General features: G+C 39.7%; 1 protein-coding gene across 1 annotated transcript in view; it reads right to left on the bottom strand.

Annotated features, from left to right (window-relative positions):
- Positions 1–26223, bottom strand: part of LOC150077645 (homeobox protein dve-1-like) — a 174430-nt gene that overhangs the window by 10252 nt on the left and 137955 nt on the right. Inside the window, exon 7 of the mRNA XM_090385189.1 lies at positions 818–986. Within this exon, the coding sequence (XP_090241315.1) occupies positions 818–986 (169 nt within the window). The remainder of the gene's footprint in view (positions 1–817; positions 987–26223) is intronic.

A 26223-nucleotide genomic window follows, 5' to 3' on the forward strand; every position in this document is an offset into this window, starting at 1 on the left:
TGACTGCACAATTATTCCCAGGTCTTTTTCATTTTCTACCACCTTAAGTGCAGTACCACACAGTTGGTACGTTTCTCTGGGGTTACTTCTACTTTGCGTTTGTCAAAGTAGAAGTAACCCCAGTACTTTGCGTTTGTCAAGGTTAAACTTCAGTTGCCACTTCTTAGCCCATCTACCCAAATTATCTAGATCCTGTTGCAGTAGCACACTGCCATTACTGTCATTAACAACCCTGCCAACCTTTGTATCATCTGAAAACTTCGACACTAAGCCTGATATACCTTCATCAATATCATTGATAAATATACAAAACAACAGTGGACCCAACACCGAACCCTGTGGGACTCCACTAATAACATTACTCCACGAAGAGCAGCACCCATTAATTACCACCCTCTGTCTTCTCCCACTCAACCATCCTTTTATCCATTGTAGCAACTTACCCTTAATACCATTCTGCTCCAATTTTTACAGTAGCACAACAGTGTCGAAAGCTTTCCTGAAATCCAAATATATGATATCAAAATTATTTATTGCATCCAGTTCCTTTGTCACCCTTCGATACCCCTTCCTAAAATTTATCCTAAATTTGGAAATAAAAACTAGTCACATGTTAGTGTTCCCTCAACGCCTCAACCGCGGCTATATAACAAAATTAATTAAATTATATGGTAGTTTAACTTAATGTCCTACAGTTAAGTAGGATATAAGTATGCCCTACTTGTGTCCTTTGTGAGATAATTCATATGGCCTCAGAGAACAAAACGAATAAAGAACTTTTAAGATTATAAATAAAGCAAATAATTTATAGGTTTACCTTTCTTGTTGACGTACTGGTCCCTGATTAAGAATGTCAACATACATTTGAAGAATGCGATTAGATGGGGCACGACAAGCTTGAAACCATTCTCTCAAAAGTGGCAATTCTTTTGTTGGATGAAATGTTAATCTCCCATCTTGAGGCTTGTCTTTTCCTAGAGAATTATCTAGCAGAAATAATTGTTATAATATTTAATTAATTTTTTTATAGCTTCTTTTACTTTACCAAGTACTACTGTGATTTTTTTTTTATAAGAAATTTTGTAAATTGCAAAGAAAATTCAGGGTAAGTCAAAAATTAAGGTCTACATAAAAAATATATAGTTATATCTTAAAAAAATACTATATTTAGAAAGCAAAATTTTTTTTGTTTGTTGTAGAGAGAAGTGAAATTTTATATGCATCATGGCAGAATAACCCAAAACAGAATTTTTGTAGTAAAGCTTTCGTGCAAATATTTGAATATGATGATCATAAAGAGAATGGTCTAAGCATTCCTATGCTCATCTGGTCAGGCCACACTTTGAGTACAGGTCTGGAGGCCTCATTTTAGGAATGATGTAGATCTGCTGGAACGAGTATAGAGAATGGCAATGAGATTAATGAATGGAACAAAGGGTTGCCGTTACCAAGAAAGGCTTAAGTTCTGCAAATTGCAGTGTCTGGAGACCAGGCACTTGCGAGGCAATCTAATTGAGGTGTATAAGGCCTTGAGCAAGCGCAATGCTGATGGAATTAGCTTTAGCAGATGCATACGATGCAAGAAAGAAAGCTCAGGCAGCATCATCGAAAAAAAAACACCTCCCATTTCATCCATTCATTCACTCCAAATCGATGTCTAGCTCAGCCTTAAATTTATTTAAGCTATCAACTTCCACTGCAAGAGTTGGAAGTCTGTTCCAATCAACTACCCACTGGCTAAAGGCATATTTCCACACATTATTCTACAACCATCTTTCCTCAATTTGAATTTATGCCCCCTCAGGTTTGTAATCTGAGAAAGTGGAAGAATCCCATCAGCATTGATCTTGATCAACCTATTCAAGGCCTTAGACACCTCAATCAGATTGCCTCGCAGGTGCCTAGTCTCCGGGCACTGTAATTTGCAGAACTTAATTTGCATTTCTTGGTAAGAGCACCCCTTTGTTCCCCTTCTTTGTACTCGTTCTAGCGACTCTACATCCTTCCTAAAATGAGTCTTCCAGACCTGTACACAGTATTCAAGGTGTGGCCTAACCGTTGACTTGTACAATGGGATAATCACCTCCTTGTCCCTGCTAGCAAAATTCCTATATATCATTGACAAGACTGCATGACCTGCTCTGACAGCCCATCTGCACTGCTCAGCGAACTTTATATCTGACTGCATAATTACCCCCAGGTCTTTTTCATTCTCTACTTCCATGTGTAGTATCACATAGTTGGTACGTTTCTTTTGGATTACTGCTGTCAAGATTACTGCTACCCATATGCAGTACTTTGCATTTGTCAATGTTCAGCTTCAGTTACCACTTTCCAGCCCATTTGCCCAACTTACCTAGATCCTGTTGCAGTAGCATACTGTCTTTATGGGGCTTAGAGGGGAACAAGCATTCTGTGTTTTGTCAGACACCCAATCTAAAACACTGATGGATTCAATATCTTTCTATTTTAGAAGTCTGGCTGGCCTGCCTCCCTAAAATCTGCTCATGCACACCTTCTCGATGGTAAGCTTGTTTATTTGTTAGTTATTTGGTTTTTAGGAGCATTAGCAACTAAGGCCATATTGCTCCGGGGATATGCGGTGGTCATTTCCTGACCTTTCCGCATCCTCTGTATTTGGTGGTCACGCACTCGAACCCTGGTCTAATCAAGAAGCGTGTGCTACGCACTGCTGCTCCTGCCCACCTGGCTACTGAGGCGCCTCGATGGTAAGCCCTGTTATGTCACCTTGGTGGCAACGAACATCTAGAGTATTTCTCTTTAAAGCAACTGGTCAGCATGAAGAGGAAAAGACCAAACAATCCAGCAAATTACAACACAACGAAAAAAATGACCCTCAGTCTGGAGCGACTTTCGCTCCCCCTCTTATGGCAGCGAGTGGATCAAAATGGAAGCAGAGGGTGCTAAGAATCTTTGGGTATGACCAGGCTGTAGGTACAGAAGCTGAGCTTGGCCTGTTACAATGTAAGATCACTCATTGGTGAAGGTAGGATATTAGAACTGGAAAAGGAATTAGAAAATGTGAATTGGAATATCACTGAAAGCAAGAAGAAATGAATCACTTATAAGTTTATCAAGTGGAAATCTGTTGTACACCAATGGAAATAGTGAAAAGAGCAAAGGTGGAGTTGGCTTTCTGATCCATAAAGATATAAAAAACAACATTTTGGAATTCAAAAGTACACCACCAAGGGTGTCAAGACTACCACTCAGGATTTCTAAGAGGTACAAACTAAAAGTTATAATGATATATGCCACAACATTGAGCCACGATGATGAAGAGGTTGAAGAAATGTATACCAAAATTGAGACTTTTAGATGAACAGAAAACACTATTATTATCAGGTAATTCAATGCTAAGGTTGTAAAGAGACAAAACAGCACAGAAAGGGAAACTATACGAAATTGTGGAATTGGAGAAAGAAATGAAAGAGGTGAAAGACTTGTGAAATTTACAGGACCTCAAGGAATGTCAGTAACAAACACTTTTTTTCAAGAAAAGAGTGAACAGAAACTGGACAAGGAAGAGCCCAAATGAATTAACAACTAATCAAATTGACTTCATCCTCACTAACAGAAGATATATTGTAAATGATGTTGCTGTTCTGAAAAAAAGGTAAATGTTGGAAGTGATCACAGAATTTTAAGATGCACACTTGATATAGATGTAAGAAAAGAAAGGAAAAAACTGACTGAAATAAATAATTCAAATGTTTTTGAGATAACAGAAGAGGAGAAAAAGCAGTATATACTGGAACTTAAGAACAAGTTTAAGCTTCTGAAGACTTTTCAGAAACAAGATATTGACGAGGAATACAATAATTTTTTGAAAGTGATAAAGCCCAAGGAACGTATAAGTAAAAAGAAATCCAAACAAGAAAAAATTAGTCAAGAAACACTTGTTATGATGAACCGAAGATGACAAATGAAGAGCAAGATAAACATTGACAAGGACAAAACTGAGTATACTGAGTTATGCAAAGGCATTAGAAAGAGACTCAGAGAGACATAAGAAGATCAAACAAAAGAAAAGTAGAACAAGCATTAAAAACAAAGGACTTAAATCAGTAGACATGACCAGTAATACAAATGATACTGAAACTGAAGAATAGTGATGGTGTGCTTATAAATAGCAGAGAAGGCATAATTCAAATAGCAGAAGACTACTATAAAGAATTACATAAGGAGTGAGGAAATGATTCAAGTATTAGCTTTAGCATTAGTAGAGGCATTTGATGCAAGAAAGCAAGCTTATGCAGCATCAGCCAAAAAAAAAAAAAAAATAATAAATAAATAAAATAAAATAAAATAAATAAATAAAAAATAACCGCTTCCACTTCACCCCTCTGTTCGTTCGAAATACATGTCCAGCTGAGCCTTAAACTTATTTAGGCTATCAACTTCCACGACAAGGGATGGAAGTCTGTTCCTCCAACCAACCACCCGCTGGCTAAAGGCAAATTTCCGCACGTCTATCCTACATCTGTCTTTCCTCGATTTGAATTTATGCCCTCTCAGGTGATTATTCTGAGCAAAAGGAAGAATCCCATCAGCATTGAGCATGCTCAAACCATTCAAGGCTTTATACACCTCTATCAGATCACCTCGCTGGTGCCTAGTCTCCAGACACTGTAATTTGCAAAACTTAAGCCTTTCTTCGTAAGAGCACCCCTTTGTTCCATTCACTAATCTTGTTGACCTTCTCTGTACTCGTTCCAGCAGCTCTACATCCTTCTTGAAATGAGGCCTCCAGGCTAGTATACAGTACTCTAGGTGGGGTCTGACCATTGCCTTATACAAGGGAATAATCACCTCCTTATCGCTGCTAGAAAAATTCCTATATATCATTGACAATACACCATGAGCTACTATTCCAGCCTGTCTGCACTGCTCAGAGAACTTCATATCTGCCTGCACAACCATCCCCAGGTCCTTTTCATTCTCTACCACTGACAGTGTAGTACCACAGAGTTGATACGTTGCTCTGGGGTTGCTGTTTCCCATATGTACAAAGGGTACTAGGAAAGTTTTGCAATACAGCTTTGTTTATTTAATTTTTTCGAAGTAATTTCCTGTACATTCAATACACCTCTCCATCCTCCGAAACCAATCTTTAAACCAGTTCTGCCAAGTTTCACTAGGGAGTAAAGCACACTCGTTGTCCCAAGCCCGTAGAAGGTCCTCATCACTGGAAAACCGCCTCACTTTTAGCTTCATTTTCACATGCGGGAACAGTGCAAAGTCGCAGGGAGCAAGGTCTGGACTGTAGGGAGGGTGCTCGAGAAGTTTCAGTCCTGTCGTGGTCAAATATTCGGTGCAGGCTTTGGCACGGTGAGCTGGAGCATTATCGTGATGGAGGTACCAGGTGTCCATTCTTGACTTTGGCCGCAGGTTCTTCATAGATCCAATGACTTTAGGCAGGCATTGTTCAGTATACCACTTAGCTGTGACTGTCTTCTGCGTGTCCAAAACGACACGTTCCACAATTCCACTCGATTTGAAAAATACAGCTATCATTTTCTTCTTTACAGATCGGGATTTTCTGACAATTACGGGTGTGTCGTCATCATCAAAGACCCAAACTTTGTTTTGAGCCTTGGTCGGCAGATCGTAATAGTACAGCCAAGTCTCGTCACCTGTCACGATGTTGTTCACATACCGAGATTGTCCCTTATCAAACTTTTTTAACATCTCCCGGCACCAAGTCACACATCATGTCATCTGCTCTTCAGTCAGTTGATGCGGCACCCAGAGAGAACAAAGTTTCTTCACGTGCAAATGATCTTGCAGAATCGAACGAATTGCTGGTGCATTTAGGCCCAAAGTATCCTCTATCTGTTGGTAGGTCACTCGCCTGTTTTCGTCAAGCATTTTCCTCACAGCAGTAACGTTTTCCTCCGTAACTGACGTTCGTGGCCTTCCCGGCCTCTCAGAATCCTCCAGAGTGAAATTTCCCCTTTGGAATTCTCTATACCACCTGAATATCGTTGTACGATGTGGACAATCATCATCTAGTGCAAGAGTCATTTCTTCTAAGCACTGGTCTATGGTTAAACCACGCACGAAATTATACCGCAAAACTGTCCTTATCTCATTTCGTGACCACGATGCCATCGCAAGCACTTTACACTCTCACTACTAATGAATAACTGAGCCCATCAACTTGGCGCAGCGGCTATTATGCACGTAAGAACATGTCTCAACATGCAGCAACAAGCAGCTTCCTGTGATTCATTGTTGCATCATATTGCAAAACTTTCCTAGTACCCTTTGTAGTACTTTACATTTGTCAATGTTAAACTTCATTTGCCACCTCTCAGCCCATCTGCTCAATCCTTCCAGATCCTATTGCAGCAGCATAGTGTCAGTAGTGTCCTTGACAACCCTGCCAACCTTCGTATCGTCTGCAAACTTGGACATTAAGCTTGATATACCATCATCAATATCATTTATAAATACAGAAAACAATAAAGGACCCAATACTGAACCCTGAGGGAGGGAATCCACTAATAACATTAGTCCACGATGCGCAGTGTCCATTGATTACCATTCTCTGTCTTCTCCCCCTCAACCACCCCTTTATCCATAGCAGCAATTTGCCTCCAATGCCACACTGCTCCAATTGGTGCAGCAGTCTTCCATGTGCAACAGTATCAAAAGCCTTTCTAAGATCCAAGTATATAATATCAAAGCTATTCCCTGCATCCAGTTCTTTTGTGACTGCATCATAGTATCCAATCAAATTGGTCAGGTAAGACTTCCCCTTAACAAAACCATGCTGTGTCCGAGCTATAACTGAAGTCTTGTCTAGATGATCCTGCAGTGCTTCTTTAACAACTGCCTTCGTTAATTATCCGGGAACAGAAGTTAAACTCACAGGTCTATAATTACTTGTGTCAGCCTTTGATCCTCCTGTGTGAATTGGGGTCACATTTGCACATCTCCAGTCCATGCGTACTTCCCCTGAGTCCACGGAAGATCTCATAATTATGGCTAAGGCTTTGCTTACTTCCTTTGCTGCCTCCTTTAATATAACTGGATAGATCCCATCCACCCCAGGTGCCTTTCTTGTATTTATCTTCAACAATTTCTCCTCCACTTTATTCTCAGAGATTACAAGATTCTCTAGCTTACTACCAGAGTTGAATACACCTCTGGCATTCCCCTCGCTGAATAACTCCTCATGTGTGAATGTCGATGCAAAATATTCATTTAGTTTGTTAGCTACCTGAGCAGGATCATCAACAGTTGACCCATCGATATCAAGTGGACCAATCTGATTCATCCCCTTCCTTCTAGAGTTTACATAAGTAAAGAACTCTTTGCTGTTTTTCTTTGCATCCCTTGCCAAAGATATCTCGTAATCTGCCTTCGCCTGCCTAACCTCCTTTGTAACTTGGTTACAGATCAACTTGTATCTATCATAGGCTTCTGTGTCACGTGTTAATTTGTATGTATCCCATGCATTTTTCTTCTCTGCCCTATGTCTCATTAGTTCATCTGACATCCATTTAGGCCTAAACCTTGAACAATATTTCTTAGTTGGTATGTAAAGCCTAGTACCATCCAAGATAAGTTCTTTGAATGCTTCCCATTTTGAATTTGCTGTTGGTAACATCATCAGTTGGTCCCACTGTATAGAATTTAAATACTGTCTCAGTCCATCGTAGTCGCCTTTACGAAAGCAATAACTCTTCCCTTTACCCCTAATGTAGTTACCTCTTTCAGTAAATCCCACTTCAGCACACTGTGATCACTGCCACCTAGTGGTTCATTTATCTGCAGATTCTTAATGCATGAAGAATCACTGCTGATAATCAAATCAAGAGTATTACTCCCTCTAGTTGCCTCCCGAACATGCTGATGTAGAAAACAATCATCCAATAAATCCACAAAAGCCTTGCTAGTGTGTGAGTGACCAGCCCCCAAATTTCAGTCAATATCTGGGAAATTAAAATCCCCCATTATATGACTCTCTGATTTACTGGCCCACTCTATTTCCCTGTACCATTTCTTATTATACTCATCAGAGTCATTAGGCCTATAGCACACTCCTACTCTCAATTTTCATCTCCTAATGCTTATGTCACACCAAACTGACTCGACACTGCACTGTCCAGCGATGTTGACTGGCTTCACTTCCTTGGATTTTATGTATTTCTTAAATAATAGCATAACTCCTCCTCCCTTCCTATCTTGTCTATCCTTTCTGTAGACATTGTACTCCCCAAATTCCAGTTCTGCATTCCTTATATCTGTGTAACACAATGTCTCTGAAATCACAACAATATCTGCCTTTGATGTTTTGAGCAATACCGCAAATTCATCAAATTTATTTACTAAACTCCGAGCATTGGTGTACACGCAAGTATACATGCACCTGTTCTTTTTCTTAGCTACCCTAACACAATCCATGTGTTTACTTGTGCCCCAATGATTCCCAGCAGTCTCTGAAATATCCTGCATCTTATTTTCCAGGCTGCTGCTGCTCATTCCAATAGAAGCAGTGCAAGAATCACTTCCACCTCTGCCAGTGGCTACTGTTAATCTATTAGTCCTTGTATCCCCCCAATCTAGCAGTTTTCCGACCCACCTAACACTGCCTCGATAGCATCAGCAAACATTCTTGCACACTTTCTATTTAAGTGTATCCTATCCCTGTAGAAGCAGTCTCTCCTGTTAACAAGTACAGACCAGTCTGAAAAAAATTCTACACCTTGAGCCTTGCACAATCTTTGCAGGACGAAATTGATCGACAGGGCTCTCATCATATACTCCCTCCTATCGTGTCGGGGCAGAATTGCAGACACTTTCAAATTCAACCCTAATTCACGGCTTTTTTTCAACAGTGACCTGTACTTGTTAAGTAATTCCGCTGGTCTCCTACTCTTAATATCATTAGTGCCAATGTGTACAACTATATCACCTTTTGTGCCGTTAAAAGATGATATCCGCTCTACAACGTCATCAACCTTTGCCCCTGGCAGACATACCCTGGTCCTGTTCCACCTATCTTTTTTACAAAGCATGTTTCCCGGTTCCCTGACAATAGAGTCACCAACAACTACTGGTTCCTTTGGGACCAGCACATTCTGCCTTGGGGGCAGCCGCTGTGTTGCGCGATGACCAAGTGCAAGATCTGGCATTGGTGTGGGCAGCTGAGAGCTTGATGGGTCCCTCACTTTTAATGCTTCGAGGGTATCCACCCTGTCCTTCAGGCTCTCATATAGGCCCATAACAACGCTGAGTTGTCGCCTGATTTCCTTACACTCCTTGTATCGCTCACACACAAAGACATCACCCATGGCAGTATCATGTCCCGTACCCGACTGCTCCACAAACATCAAGCAAGTAGTGCGTTTTAAAAGGCTGTGATTCAGAGGGCAACTGCCCCCCCTCAGTTCTCCTCTGAGCCACAGCACTCCCATTAGCTTGAGCCTTTTGCTTTGCTGCTCTGGTTTGAGTCATGATTTCTATTTAATTTCAATAAAATTTCAATTTCAGTACAAAATTAAAACCCTAAACTTATATCCCAACACAGTTATGACGCTATATTTATGTTTCAGTATCAAGTGTTATCTACGAAAACCCTTTATATAACTTCCGTATCAAGTTAAGTATTAATTATTTATTTTTCTAATTATTTATGTTACGTAACCTAAGTCGTTATATGTATAGATAAAAGTACAATTTAATTGACAATGAAGTTCAACAAGATTAATAGATTTTACTGATTAATTGACAATATTATGTACTATACTATACTATACTATATTAAGCTTATGCTATCTAGTTCGAGATATTTTGTATTGCGTTACAATGGCGGCAATTTACAAACGGTCAACACGTGGATTTGATACCCTTACCGATACTAAGTAATACCTACAAAATCTCTATCTAAGTTACTTTAAACTAAGTATCGTAAATAGGAATATAAAGCTACTCTAAAAAATAAGCTAATATGCCAATTTAAGCTAATAAAACAGAAAATAAATCAGAAAAAACTTCTCTGTTCCAGGAGCGGCAAAAAGCTACTCTCGTTCTCAAATGAGCGTAGCCTGTTGGGGAAGGTGGATTACAAAAAACAAAAAGCAACCCATATGACATACTCGATATCCTTCCTGATGTGGTAGAACATGCATTGAACAAAATGAAGAATCAGAAAACCCTGGGGGAAGATGAAGTTACCATTCAGTTGTAAAAATTGGGAGGAGAGACATGGTACAAAAACCGGCAAGACTCTTCACAAAATGCATTAGAAAAGGTGATATAGTTGTACACGTTGGCACTAATGATATTAAGAGTAGGAGACCGGCAGAATTACTTAACAAGTACAGGTCACTGTTGAAAAAAAGCCGTGAATTAGGGTTGAATTTGAAAGTGTCTCCAATTCTGCCCAGACACGATAGGAGGGAGTATATGATGAGAGCCTTGTCGATCAATTCGGCCCTGGAAAGATTGTGCAAGGCTCAAGGGGTAGAATTTTTTTCAGCCTGGTCTGTACTTGTTAACAGAAGGGACTGCTTCTACAGGGTTGGGATACACTTAAATAGAAAGGGTGCAAGAATATTTGCTGATGCTATCGAGGCAGTGTTAGGTGGGTCAGAAAACTGCTAGCTTAGGGGATACAAGGAATAATAGATTAACAGTAGTCACTGGCAGAGGTGATGATTCTTGCACTGCTTCTATTGGAATGAGCAGAAGCCTGGAAAACAAGATGCAGGATATTTCAGAGACTGCTGGGAGTCATTGCGGTACAAGTAAACACATGGGTTGTGTTAGGGTAGCTAAGAAAAAGAACAGGTGCATGTATAATTGCGTGTACACCAATGCTAGGAGTTTGGTAAATAAATTTGATGAATTTGTGGTATTGCTCAAAGCATCAAAGGCGGATATTGTTGGGATATCAGAGACAGATATAAGGAATGCAGAACTGGAATTTGGGGAGTACAATGTGTACAGAAAGGATACACAGGATGGGAAGGGAGGAGGGGTTATGCTATTAGTTAAGAAACCCAAAATCCAAGGAAGTGAAGCCAGTCGACATTGCTCGACAGTGCAGTGTCGAGTCAGTTTGGTGTGATATAAGAACTGGGAGATCAAAATTGAGAGTAGGAGTGTGCTATAGGCCTAATGACTCTGATGAGTATAATAAGGAACTGTACAGAGAAATAGAGTGGGCCAGTAAATCAGGGGCGCCTCCGTAGCCAGGTGGGAAGGAGCAGCAGTGCGCATCACATGCTTCTTGATTAGACCGGGGTTCGAGCCCGTCACCACCAAATACAGGAGATGCGGAAAGGTCAGGGAATGACCACCGCATATCCTGGAGCAATATGGCCTTAGTTGCTAATGCTCCTAAAAACCAAAACAACAACAACCAGTAAATCAGAGAGTCTTATAATGGGGAATTTTAATTTCCCAGATACTGACTGGAATTTGTGGGTTGGTCACTCACACACTAGCAAGGCTTTTGTGGATTTATTGGATGATTGTTTTCTACATCAGCATGTTCGGGAGGCAACTAGAGGGAGTAATACTCTTGATTTGATTATCAGTAGTGACTTTTCATGCATTAACAATCTGCAGATAACGGAACCACTACGTGGCAGTGTCACAGTGTGCTCAAGTGGGATTTACTCAAAGAGGTAACTACCATCAGGGGTAAAGGGAAGGGTTATTGTTTCGTAAAGGCGACTACAATGGTCTGAGACAGTATTTAAATTCTATACAGTGGGACCAACTGATGATGTTACCAACAGCAAATTCAAAATAGGAAGCATTCAAAGAACTTATCTTGGAAGCTACTAGGCTTTACATACCAACTAAGAAATATTGTTCAAGGTTTAGGCCTAAAAGGATGTCAGATGAACTAATGACACATATGACAGAGAAGAAAAATGCATGGGATACATATAAATTAACATGTGACACAGAAGCCTATGATAGATATAAGCTGGTCTGTAACCAAATTACAAAGGAGGTTAGGCAGGTGAAGACAGATTACGTGAAATCTTTGGCAAGGGATGCAAAGAAAAGCAGCAAAAAGTTCTTTACTTATGTAAACTCTAGAAGGAAGGGGATGAATCAGATTGGTCCACTTGATATCGATGGTTTAACTGTTGATGATCCTGCTCAGGTAGCTAACAAACTAAATGAATATTTTGCATCGACATTCACACATGAGGAGTTATTCAGGAAGTGAAATGCCAAAGGTGAAGTAAACTCTGGCAGTGAGCTTTATGATTTTGTAATAACTGAGAGGAAAGTGGAGGAGAAATTGTTGAGGATAAACATAAAACAAAAAGGCAGATGGAGTGGATGGGATCTATCCAGTTATATTAAAGGAGGCAGCAAAGGAAGTAAGCAAACCCTTAGCCATAATTAAGAGAACTTCTTTGGACTAAGAGTAAGTAGCCATAGACTGGAGATGTGCAAATGTGACCCCAATTCACAAAGCAGGATCAACGGCTGACACAAGTAATTATAGACCTGTGAGTTTAACTTCTGTTCCAGGAAAATTAATGGAGGCACTGGTTAAAGAAGCACTGCAGAATCATCTAGACAAGACTTCAGTTATAGCCTGAACACAGCATGGTTTTGTTAAAGGAAAGTCTTGCCTGACCAATTTGATTGGATATTATGATGCAGTCACAAAAGAACTGCATTTTGAAAGGCTTTTGATACTGTTGCAAATGGAAGACTATTGAACAAATTGGACAGTGTGGCACTGGAGGGAAATTGCTGCTATGGATAAAGGGATGGTTGAGGGAGGGAGAAGACAGAGAGTGGTAATCAATGGACACTGCTCATCGTGGACTAATGTTATTAGTGGAGTTCCTCAGGGTTCAATGTTGGGTCCATTGTTGTTTTCTGTATTTATAAATGATATTGATGATGGTATATCAAGCTTAATGTTAAGTTTGCAGACGATACAAAGGTTGGCAGGGTTGTTAAGGTCACTACATATGCTATGCTGCTGCAGGACCTGGAAAGATTGAGCAGATGGGTTGAAAGGTGGCAAATGCAGTTTAACATTGACAAATGTAAAGTACTACATATGGGAAAGAGCAATGTATCAACTCTGTGGTACCACACTGACAGTGGTAGAGAATGAAAAGGACCTGGGGGTAATTGTGCAGGCAGATATGAAGTGCTCTGAGCAGTGCAGACGGGCTGCAAGAGTAGCTCATGGTGTCTTATCAATGATACACAGAAATTTTTCTAGCAGGGATAAGAAGGTGATTATTCCCTTGTATAAGGCAATGGTCAGGCCAAACCTTCAGTACTGTATACATGTCTGGAGGCCTCATTTCAAGAAGGATATAGTGCTGCTGGAACGAGTACAGAGAAGGGCAACAAGATTAGTGAATGGAACAAAGGGTTGCTCTTACGAAGAAAGGCTTAAGTTCTGCAAATTACAGTGTCTAGAGACTAGGCACCGGCGAGGTGATCTGATAGAGGTGTATAAAGCCTTGAATGGTTTGAGCATGCTCAATGCTGATGGGATTCTGCCTCTTGCTCAGAATAATCACCTGAGAGGGGATAAATTCAAATTGAGGAAAGACACATGTAGGATAGATTTGTGGAAATTTGCCTTTAGCCAGCGGGTAGGTGGTTGGTGGAACAGACTTCCATCCCTTGTTGTGGAAGTTGATAGCCTAAATAAATTTAAGGCTCAGCTGGACAGGTATTTCGAATGAACAAAGGGGTGAAGTGAAAGTTTTTTTTTTGGCTGATGCTGCATAAGCTTGCTTTCTTGCATCATATGCCTGTACTAATACTAAAGGTGTGATGCCTAAGGAGTGGAATAATGCAATCATAGTTTTGCTGCATAAGAAAGGAGATAAATCAGAAATTGGAAATTATAGACCAATTAGCTTGTTATCCCACATGTACAAGTTTTTCACAATTGTCATTACTAACAGATTAGAAAGAATACTTTGCGAGAATCAACTGAAAGAGCAAGCTGGCTTTAGGACAGGATTCTCAACTATGGATCAACTTCAAAGTGCACTGGCTGTCCATGTGCATAAGTATTTTTGACAAGCATTTGTCCCAAGGACAAATACTTGTCAAACTTTTATCTTTTCAAAAACAAATCACAAGCTTTTTTGAGGAATTGAATCAACAGTGTGAATTCTCAAAAGTGGAATTCTGCAGAGATATTGCATTTTTGTGTGATATAATGTCAAAGCAAAATGATCTGAATATTTTTTGCAAGGTTAAACCAAATCTCTATATGATATGTGGCTTAAAATACAGGCATTTAGGAAAAAGCTGACCTTTTTTCAAAACCTTGCTTACCCAATCAGAACTTTCAGCTGAACATTTTCCTGAACTGGTGAAAGTAATTAATGAACAGGATACAGTCAGTCCTCGTATAGCATGATAGTTGTGTTCCTATAAACCCTCGTGCAATATAAATAACAGGCCCTATGGAAAAAATAGGGTTAGGTGCCGACCACCCAAGGTTCAACACACATTTGTAACCAAATCATTACCAAACACAATAAATAATCGTAATAAAATACATAAATATTTTATTACGTAATAAAATATTGCTAATGCTTTTGCTTCTATTGTAAGCAAACTTGTTCTTTGTTTGATTTTCTATCCAAACAGATGACAGCCATTCCATCTCTTCCAATTCTTGTCTTGATCTAATGGATTTTATTACACTTTGTGTTGTTTCTGCTATGAAATTTTTTTTTTCTCTGCATTCTTTCTAATTTTCGGCATTGCCTCATTTAGGCCAGTAGCATGTGCAATATCACATGTTCTTTCATTTCACTCAAAGTGTTTCACAATTTCATATTTTTTCTCTAACAGAGGCGGACTGGCCTTACTGGGGAAACCACAGCGGGCCGGAGGCCAGAAGTGTGATTTTGGCCATAAACGCTAGTATGCGGCTGCTACAAATTTTTCCAGGTAAGAATTTTTTACCCAGTCCACCACTGTTTATCGACGTTGTTTTTCTTTTTCTCTCTGAACCTGTAGTGTCTTCACCAGGACGCTTCCTTTTTACACCTTTTAAGTATTTTACTCATTTTTAGGGAATAAAGCACAATTATAAAATGAAGAGGCACGCTTGATACACATAAACAAAGCTGCGCAAGTGTAGCAACTGAATAAACAACACCATAAAGGCAGAGACACATCATTAACACCTCACTAGCTAACATTTTACTAAAACACATTTCTGGAGGTCACTATCATAAAACAATAAAAACAATTTCCAGTTGCATTCCTGCTAGCGGAATCTGTTATAAACTGGTAGTAAACTCAATCTAATTGCATTTGTGATAATACCGATAGCTGGAATTGTGTGGGTTATTATTGTTATTATGGTTATTAACGTTATTATGGTGAAATGTTTCCCCTTCGCTGATATAAAAAACAAAATACGTTTTCAGAATTTTCTCTTCATTGCTATCATGTTGCGTTCAGTTTGGGCGATTCCGAGTTCGACTACCATTTCTTGTAAACACAAAGGCGAATAATGCATAAGCGAATTCGGTTCGTGTTATATGCGACATCGTTCCCCTATTTATAAATCGTGTATGATCGAATTCGTGTAGTGTAAACATGTGATATATGAGGACTGACTGTTATAGACTCCCTGATTGAAGAATCAAGGAGTCTATAACAGCAATAAAAAGTTTTCTGATTTTGAGAAACATGATCTCACACTGAAACTAGCTTTTCAACCACAGCTGATTAATGTCTCCAAAGCACCTGATGATTTACAAATAGGATTAATTGAGCTCTCAGAAGATAATATTCCGAAGTCTCTATATGACGTGAAGAAGGATCCTCTTCAAATAAGGAAAAATGTCGTTGAATACCCACATCTATGTCAACATGCTCGCTGGATGCTATCTTGTTTTGGCACAACCTACTGTTGTGAATCAACATTTTCATATATGACACAAAACAAGCTTGAGATCTCAGATGATGGACATTCACTTGGAGGACCAATTAAAACTACACTCAATGATGTTGGAACCAAATATCATACTACTATCTGGCATCAAGCAGTCACAAAAAAGTCATTAAATGGTTTGTTGTCTAAGTTCATCCATTTTGAGTTTTGTTATCAACTTTGCTAAACAAATGTCTTTTGCTAATTTTTTTGTTTAAATTCCTCATACAATAACAGGCTGTAATTAAAACTGTAAATATGCCTACAAAAATATAATTTTTTTTGTATATATTAAATTCTCAGCATGCAGCCTAATAGTATTTTGGTTAAATGAAATATGGCCTTCCAATGTAAAAAGGTTTTCCATCCTTGACTTTAACCATTTAAGATTTGCAGAAGACATTGTGATCATAAGCCACGATCCCAAAGAATTAGAAGAAAATCTTAATCAGTTATGCAGAGTTCGTAAGGATTTCGGACTAAAGAGGAATATGGCTAAAACATAATAATGATGAAAGGATGAATATGGCTAAAACACAGTAATGAAAGTAATGATGAACAAGCATGCCACAGAAAGGGATATAATCATTGAAGGAGCATTAATTGAAAAGGTGGATTCATATACTTATCTGGGACAAGTCATTAGCTGTAATAATGATAAATCGCTGGAAGTCAAGAGAAGAATAAATTTAAGATAGATAGCATTCAAGAAATATAGTCAACTAATAAGCAATATCCCAGTTTGTCTGAAACGTAAAAAAAATGAACCAATGTGTGCTCCCGCACCTTGACTTATGGAAGTGAAACTTGGGCACTCACCAAAAAAATGGAAGACAAGCTGAAAACTACACAGCGAATGGAACAAATTATATTAGGAATCAGACATAAGAAGAGAAACAAATGTATTAGGAAGAAAATACAAATGGACATTCTTACTAAAAAAATAAGAACTCAAATGGTCTTGGGCAGGACACATAGCTCGAAGGCATGATGTCAGCTGGACTAAGAAAATAATAGAGTGGTACCCAAAAGGAGCTAAAAGAAAACCTGGAAGACAATGATGGAGATGGACAGATGAAATTCACAAGTTTCCGGGTAGTAAATGGATGGCTACAGCACAAAACATAAGGAACTGGAAAGTTTCTGCAGAGGCCTTCATCCTGCAGTGGATTGAAAATGGATGATGATGACAAGGACTGTCTTTACAGTCGGTAACAACCATGCCAACCTTTGTATCATCTGCAAACTTCGACATTAAGCCCGATATTTAGCCCACTGGCACAGGTGAAAGTGAAAGTGATTCTTGCACTGCTTCTATTGGAATGAGCAGCAGCCTGGAATACAAGATGCAGGATATTTCAAAGACTGCTGGGAGACATTGCGGTACAAGTAAACACATAGGTTGTGTTAGGGTAGCTAAGAATAGGAACAGGTGCATGTATACTTGCGTGTACACCAATGCTAGAAGTTTGGTAAATAAATTTGATGAATTTGAGGTATTACTCAAAACATCAAAGACAGATACTGTTGGGATATCAGAGACGTGGTGTCACACAGATATAAGGTATGCAGAACTGGAATTTGGGGAGTACAATGTGTACAGAAAGGATAGACAGGACAGGAAGGGAGGAGGGGTTATGCTATTAGTTAAGAAACACATAAAATCCAAGGAAGTGAAGCCAGTCAACATCGAGTCAGTTTGGTGTGACATAAGCATTGGGAGATCAAAATTGAGAGTAGGAATGAGCTATAGGCCTAATGACTCTGGTGAGTATAATAAGAAACTGCACAGGGAAACAGAGTGGGCCAGTAAATTAGAGAGTCCTATAATGGGGGATTTTAATTTCCCAAATATTGACTGGAATTTGTGGGTTGGTCACTTAAACACTAGCAAGGCTTTTGTGGATTTATTGGATGATTGTTTTTTACACCAGCATGTTCGGGAGGCAACTAGAGGGAGTAATACTCTTGATCTGATTATCAGTAGTGATTCTTCATGCTTTAAGAATCTGCAGATAAAGGAACCCCTAGGTGGCAGTGATCACAGTGTGCTGAAGTGGGATTTACTCAAAGAGGTAACTACCATCAGGGGTAAAGGGAAGGGTTTTTGCTTTCCTAAAGGCGACTACGATGGTCTGAGACAGTATTTAAATTCTATACAGTGGAACCAACTGATGATGTTACCAACAGCAAATTCAAAATGGGAAGCATTCAAAGAATTAATCTGTTATTGTTTGTTATTTGGTTTTTAGGAGCATTAGCAACTAAGGCCATATTGCTCGGGGATATGCGGTGTTCATTCCCTGACATTTCCGCATCCTCCGTATTTGGTGGTCATGGGCTCGAACCCCGGTCTAATCAAGAAGCGTGTGCTATGCACTGCTGCTCTTGCCCACCTGGCTACGGAGGCACCAAGAAGAAGAATTAATCTTTGAAGCTACTAGGCTTTACATACCAACTAAGAAATATTGTTCAAGGTTTAGGCCTAAATGGATGTCAGTTGTTGTTGTTATTTGGTTTTTAGGAGCATTAGCAACTAAGGCCATATTGCTCCGGGATATGCGGTGGTCATTCCCTGACCTTTCCACATCCTCCGTATTTGGTGGTGACGGGCTCGAACCCCGGTCTAATCAAGAAGCATGTGCTACGCACTGCTGCTCCTTCCCACCTGGCTACGGAGGTGCCATGGATGTCAGATGAACTAATGAGACATATGGCAGAGAAGAAAAATGCATGGGATACATATAAATTAAAGGGTGACATGGAAGCCTATGATAGATATAAGCTGGTCTGTAACCAAGTCACAAAGGAGATTAGGCAGGCAAAGGCAGATTATGAGAAATCCTTGGCAAAGGATGCAAAGAAAAACATAAAAGAGTTTTTGGCCTAAGTAAACTCTAGAAGGAAAGGGATATATCAGATTGGTCCACTGGATATTGATGGTTCAACAGTTGAGGATCCTGCTCAGGTGGCTAACAATATAAACGAGTATTTTGAATCTACATTCACACATGAGGAGTTTTCAGGAAGGGGAATGCCAGAGGTGAAGTAAACTCTGGCAGTGAGCTAGATGATTTTGTAATAACTGAGAGGAAAGTGGAGGAGAAACGTTAGAGGATAAACATAAAAAAGACACCCAGGGTGGATGGGATCTATCCAGTTATATTAAAGGAGGCAGCAGAGGAAGTAAGCAAGCCCTTAGCCATAATTATGAGAGCTTCTTTGGACTCAGGGGAGGTACCCATAGACTGGAGATGTGAAAATGTGACCCCAATTCACAAAGGAGGATCAAAGGCTGACACAAGTAATTATAGTCCTGTGAGTTTAACTTCTGTTCCAGGAAAATTGATGGAGTCACTGGTTAAAGAAGCACTGCAGGATCATCTAGACAAGAATTCAGTTATAGCTCAGACACAGCATGGTTTTGTTAAGGGCAGGTCTTGCCTGACCAATTTGATCGGATACCATGATGTAGTCACAAAAGAACTGGATGCAGGGAATAACTTTGATATTATATATTTGGATCTTAGAAAGGCTTTTGATACTGTTGCACGTGGAAGACTGCTGCACAAATTGGAGCAGTGTGGCATTGGAGGCAAATTGCTGCTATGGATAAGGGGATGGTTGAGTGGCAGAAGACAGAGGGTGGTAATCAATGGACACTGCTCAACGTGGACTAATGTTATTAGTGGAATTCCTCAGGGTTCAGTGTTGGGTCCGTTGTTGTTTTTGGTGTTTATGAATGATATTGATGATGGGATATCAAGTTTAATGTCCAAGTTTGCAGATGATACAAAGGTTGGCAGGGTTGTTAAGGACACTACTGACGCTATGCTGCTGCAACAGGATCTGGAAAGGTTGAACAGATGGGCTGAGAGGTGGCAAATGAAGTTTAACATTGACAAATGTAAAGTACTACATATGGGGAACAGTAACCCCAGAGCAACGTATCAACTCTGCGGTACTACACTGACAGTGGTGGAGAATGAAAAGGACCTGGGGGTAATTGTGCAGGCAGATATGAAGTTCTCTGAGCAGTGCAGACGAGCTGCAAGACTAGCTCATGGTGTCTTGTCAATGATATACAGGAATTTTTCTAGCAGGGATAAGGAGGTGATTATTCCCTTGTATAAGGCAATGGTTAGGCCACATCTTGAGTACTGTACACAGGTCTGGAGGCCTCATTTCAAGAAGGATGTAGGGCTGCTGGAACGGGTACAGAGAAGGGCAACAAGATTAGTGAATGGAACAAAGGATTGCTCTTACGAAGAAGGGCTTAAGTTTTGCAAATTACAGAGTCTGGAGACTAGGCACTGGCGAGGTGATCTGATAGAGGTGTATAAGGCTTTGAATGGTTTGAGCATGCTCAATGCCAATGGGACTCTTCATCTTGCTCAGAATAATCACCTCAGAGGGCATAAATTCAAATTGAGGAAGAACAGATGTCGGATAGATGTGCGGAAATTTGCCTTTGGCCAGCGGGTGGTTAATTTGTGGAACCGACTTCCATCACTTGTTGTTGAAGTTGATAGCCTAAACAAATTTAAAGCTCAACTGGACAGGTATTTCGAACGAACGGAGGGGTGAAATGGGAGTGGTGTGTGTGTTTTTTTTTTTTTTTTTTTGGCTGATGCTGAATAAGCTTGCTTTCTTGCATCATATGCCTCTACTAATGCTAATGCTAATAGCTCGGACACAGCATGGTTTTGTTAAGGGAAAGTCTTGCCTGACCAATTTGATTGGATGCTATGATGTAGTCACAAAAGAACTGGATGCAGGGAATAACTTTGATATTATATATTTGGATCTTAGAAAGGCTTCTGATGCTTTGCACATGGAAGGCTGCTGCACAAATTGGAGCAGTGTGGCATTGGAGGCAAATTGCTGCTATGGATAAAGGGATGGTTGAGGGGAAGAAGACAGAGAGTGGTAATCAATGGACACTGCTCATCGTGGACTAATGTTATTAGTGGAGTCCCTCAGGGATCAGTGTTGGGTCCATTGTTGTTTTCTGTATTTATAAATGATATTGATGATGGTATATCAAGCTTAATGTCCAAGTTTGCAGACAATACAAAGGTTGGCAGGGTTGTTAAGGATACTACTGACAGTATGCTGCTACAGCAGGATCTGGAAAGATTGAGCATATGGGCTGAGAAGTGGAAAATGAAGTTTAACATCGACAAATGTAAAGTACTACATATGGGAAACAGTAACCTAGAGCAACGTATCAACTTTGTGGTACTACCCTGACAATGATAGAGAATGAAAAGGACCTGGAGGTAATTGTGCAGGCAGATATGAAGTTTTCTGAGCAGTGCAGACGGGCTGCAGGAGTAGCTCATGGTGTATTGTCAATGATATAAGGAATTTTTCTAGCAGGGATAAGGAGGTGATTATTCCCTTGTATAAGGCAATGGTTAGGCCACACCTTGAGTACTGTATACAGGTCTGGAGGCGTCATTTCAAGAAGGATGTATAGCTGCTGGAACGAGTACAGAGAAGGGCAACAAGATTAGTGAATGGAACAAAGGGTTGCTCTTACGAAAAAAGGCTTTAGCTTTACAAATTACAGTGTCTGGAGACTAGGCACCGGCGAGGTGATCTGATAGAGGTGTATAAAGCCTTGAATGGTTTTAGCATGCTCAATGCTGATGGAATTCTTCCTCTTGCTAGAATAATCACCTGAGAGGGCATGAATTCAAATTGAGGAAAGACAGATGTAGGATAGATGTGCGGAAATTTGTCTTTAGCCAGCGGGTAGTTGGTTGGTGGAACAGGCTTCCATCAATTGTTGTGGAAGTTGATAGCCTAAATAAATTTAATGCTCAGCTGGACTGGTATTTCGAACGAACGGAAGAGTGAAATTGGAGTGGTTTTTTTTTTTTTTTTTTTGGCTGATGCTGCATAAGCTCGCTTTCTTGTATCATATGCCTTTAATAATGCTAATACTAATATACTTTCATCAATCTCATTGATGAATACAGAAAACAACAATGGGTTCAGAACCGAACCCTGGGGAACTCCACTAATAACATTAGTCCACAAAGAGCAGTGTCCATTGATTACCACTCTCTATCATCTCCCACGCAACCATCCCTTTATCCATTGTAGCAACTTGTCCTTAACGCCATACCACTCCAATTTGTACAGCAGTCTTCCATGTGCAATAGTATCAAAGGCTTTCCTGAAATCCAAGTACAGGTAACCCTCATATAACATGGTAATTAGGTTCCAATAAAATCTCATGTAGTGCAAAAACCATGTTATATGGGACTAAGAACCATTGCAAAAGGGGATTACGTTCCAATAGCCGGCAAAGTACACCATTTTTTTATAACTATCGGAAATTTAATTTTTATTAAAAAATAGTAATAACTGAACAAACACCTTACAAACTGTGATACATATATGTCAGATAATGTATGTTCATTTAATTTTCTTCCTCTTCATCACTGCTGAGCACAATCAAACAAGAACATTTTCTCTGTTGCAGAATATCTTTACCTCCTGAACTTTCTTCTGCAGCATTTAGATTTCATATATCTTCCGCTCTCTTTAAAAAATCAGTAATCTGGGTTTCTTTGCTTTTGCTTGATAGATCTTTGTAAATTTCATGGCATGGAGCTTCATTTTTGGTATTTTTTTAACTTTGTGTGTTCTTTCAGTCGAAGGATCTGCATTCAAAAAATAAGTTTCTAATTATCACCTAAGTTTATGCTTTCCAGTATGCTTTTCAGTGTAAATTTCGAACTTCTGAATTTCATTTGTGCTATCATCCTCTGAATTTATTTGGTTTACCTCCGATGTCATATCCACCAAATCTGCTTTGCCAGCCTCTTTTTCTACCAGTAATTCTTGAATATCTTCAGTAGTCATATCAACAAAACCTTTCCCTCCTACCGACTTAGCAAGTTCTACTATTGCACCAATTTGGATTTCTACTAGTTCAACCATATTTCCTGAATGAACTGACGTTGGGCATACATTTTTCCCAGATGCATTTAATGTTGACAGTTTAACTTCTTTGAGCGATAAAGTTATGATTCCCATAAAGTCCACAATTGAAAAATGTTTCTATGCTTCCATCACTTCAATAGATTTGGAATCAATGTTTTCCAAAATCCATTGTAATGATTTTCTGATGTAATGAGTTTTAAAGGTAGATATAATGCCCTGATCTAATAGCTGAATTAAAGGAGTTGTATTAGATGGTAGGAACATTACGTCAATGTTTGGATAACTTAAATCATTTGGATGGTCTACCTTATTATCCAATAGCAATAAAACTATGAAATCTAGATTTTTTCACTTTAAATAGCTTTCCAGAGCTGGCACAAAACAATTTAGAAACCATTCTTTAAACAAATCAGCAGTTATCAAGATTTTTTTATTTGCTTTTCAATATACTGGTAACATGATTTTATTTACACCTTTCATTGGATGAGGATTAGAGGAACTGTAAACCAGCATAGGTTTTATCATCTCCTGATGCGATACTGAAAATAAGTATGGTTACACAATCATTTGATGTCTTAAAACCTGATACAGTTTTCTCTTTTTTTTTAAATGAAAGTTTTGTTGGGTATTTTTTCCCACCAAAGACTTTGAAAACTTGATATGGTGTGTACTGTGCACTTCAATAATTTTTTGAAATTCCTCTGAACACGCATTAGCATTAGTAGAGGCATTTGATGCAAGAAAGCAAGCTTATGCAGCATCAGCCAAAAAAAAAAAAAAAAACCCCACTTCCACTTCACCCCTCTGTTCGTTCAAAATACCTGTCCAGCTGAGCCTTAAACTTATTTAGGCTATCAACCTCCACCACAAGGGATGGAAGTCTGTTCCACCAACCAACCACCCGCTGGCTAAAGGTAAATTTCCGCACGTCTATCCTACATCTGTCTTTCCTCAATTTGAATTTATGCCCTCTCAGGTGATTTTTCTGAGCTAGAGGAAGAATCCCATCAGCATTGAGCATGCTTAAACCATTCAAGGCTTTATACACCTCTATCAGATCACCTCGCTGGTGCCTAGTCTCCAGACACTGTAATTTGCAAAACTTAAGCCTTTCTTCGTAAGAGCACCTCTTTGTTCCATTCACTAATCTTGTTGCCCTTCTCTGTACTCGTTCCAGCAGCTCTACATCCTTCTTGAAATGAGGCCTCCAGACCTGTATACAGTACTCTACGTGTGGCCTGACCATTGCCTTATACAATGGAATAATCACCTCCTTATCCCTGCTGGAAAAATTCCTGTATATCATTGACAATACTCCATGAGCTACTTTTGCAGCCCATCTGCACTGCTCAGAGAACTTCATATCTGCCTGCACAACCACCCCCAAGTCCCTTTCATTCTCTGCCACTGTCAGTGTAGTACCACAGAGTTGATACGTTGCTCTGGGGTTGCTGTTTCCCATGTGTAGTACTTTACATTTGTCAATGTTAAACTTCATTTGCCACCTCTCAGCCCATCTGCTCAACCTTTCCAGATCCAGAATTTGTGTAGCAGTCTTCCATGTGCAACAGTATCAAAAGCCTTTCTAAGATCCAAGTATATAATATCAAAGCTATTCCCTGCATCCAGTTCTTTTGTGACTGCATCATAGTATCCAATCAAGTTGGTCAGGCAAGACTTCCCCTTAACAAAACCATGATGTGTCTGAGCTATAACTGAAGTCTTGTCTAAATGATCCTGCAGTGCTTCTTTAACCAGTGCCTCCATTAATTTTCCTGGAACAGAAGTTAAGCTCACAGGTCTATAATTACTTGTGTCAGCCTTTGATCCTCCTTTGTGAATTGGGGTCACATTTGCACATTTCCAGTCTATGGGTACCTCCCCTGAGTCCAAGGAAGCTCTCATAATTATGGCTAAGGGTTTGCTTACTTCCTCTGCTGCCTCCTTTAATATAACTGGATAGATCCCATCCACCCCGGGTGCCTTTCTTGTGTTTATCTTCAACAGTTTCTCCTCCACTTTACTCCCAGTTATTTCAAGATTCTGTAGCTTATTGCTAGAGTTGAATACACCTCTGGCATTCCCCTTGCTGAATAACTCCTCATGTGTGAATGTCGATGCAGAATATTCATTTAGTTTGTTAGCTACCTGAGCAGGATCATCAACACTTGACCCATCAATATCAAGTGGACCAATCTGATTCATCCCCTTCCTTCTAGAGTTTACATAAGTAAAGAACTCTTTGCTGTTTTTCTTTGCATCTCTTGCCAAGGATTTCTCGTAATCTGCCTTCGCCTGCCTAACCTCCTTTGTAACTTGGTTGCATATCAACTTGTATCTATTATAGGCTTCTGTGTCATGTGTTAATTTGTAAGTATCACATGCATTTTTCTTCTCTGCCATATGCCTCATTAGTTCATCTGACATCCATTTTGGCCTAAACCTTGAACAATATTTCTTAGTTGGTATGTAAAGCCTAGTAGCTTCCAAGATAAGTTCTTTGAATGCTTCCCATTTTGAATTTGATGTTGGTAACATCATCAGTTGGTCCCACTGTATAGAATTTAAATACTGTCTCAGTCCATCGTAGTCGCCTTTACGGAAGCAATAACCCTTCCCTTTACCCCTAATGGTAGTTACCTCTTTGAGTAAATCCCACTTCAGCACACTGTGATCACTGCCACCTAGTGGTTCATTTATCTGCAGATTCTTAATGCATGAAGAATCACTGCTGATAATCAAATCAAGAGTATTACTCCCTCTAGTTGCCTCCCGAACATGCTGATGTAGAAAACAATCATCCAATAAATCCACAAAAGCCCTGCTAGTGTGTGAGTAACCAGCCCCCAAATTCCAGTCAATATCTGGGAAATTAAAATCTCCCATTATAAGACTCTCTGATTTACTGGCCCACTCTATTTCCCTGTACAGTTCCTTATTATACTCATCAGAGTCATTAGGCCTATAGCACACTCCTACTCTCAATTTTGATCTCCCAATGCTTATGTCACACCAAACTGACTCAACACTGCACTGTCCGGCGATGTCGACTGGCTTCACTTCCTTGGTTTTTATGTGTTTCTTAACTAATAGCATAACCCCTCCCCCCTTCCTATCCTGTCTATCCTTTCTGTAGACGTTGTACTCCCCAAATTGCAGTTCTGCATCCCTTATATCTGTGTGACACCACGTCTCTGATATCCCAACAATATCTGCCTTTGATGTTTTGAGCAATACCTCAAATTCATCAAATTTATTTACTAAACTCCTAGCATTGGTGTACACGCAAGTATACCTGCACCTGTTTCTATTCTTAGCTA

This window comes from Mastigoproctus giganteus, chromosome 11, assembly GCF_048544385.1.
Source record: "Mastigoproctus giganteus isolate SK-2022 chromosome 11, ASM4854438v1, whole genome shotgun sequence".
Classification (NCBI taxonomy): Eukaryota; Metazoa; Arthropoda; class Arachnida; order Uropygi; family Thelyphonidae; genus Mastigoproctus; species Mastigoproctus giganteus.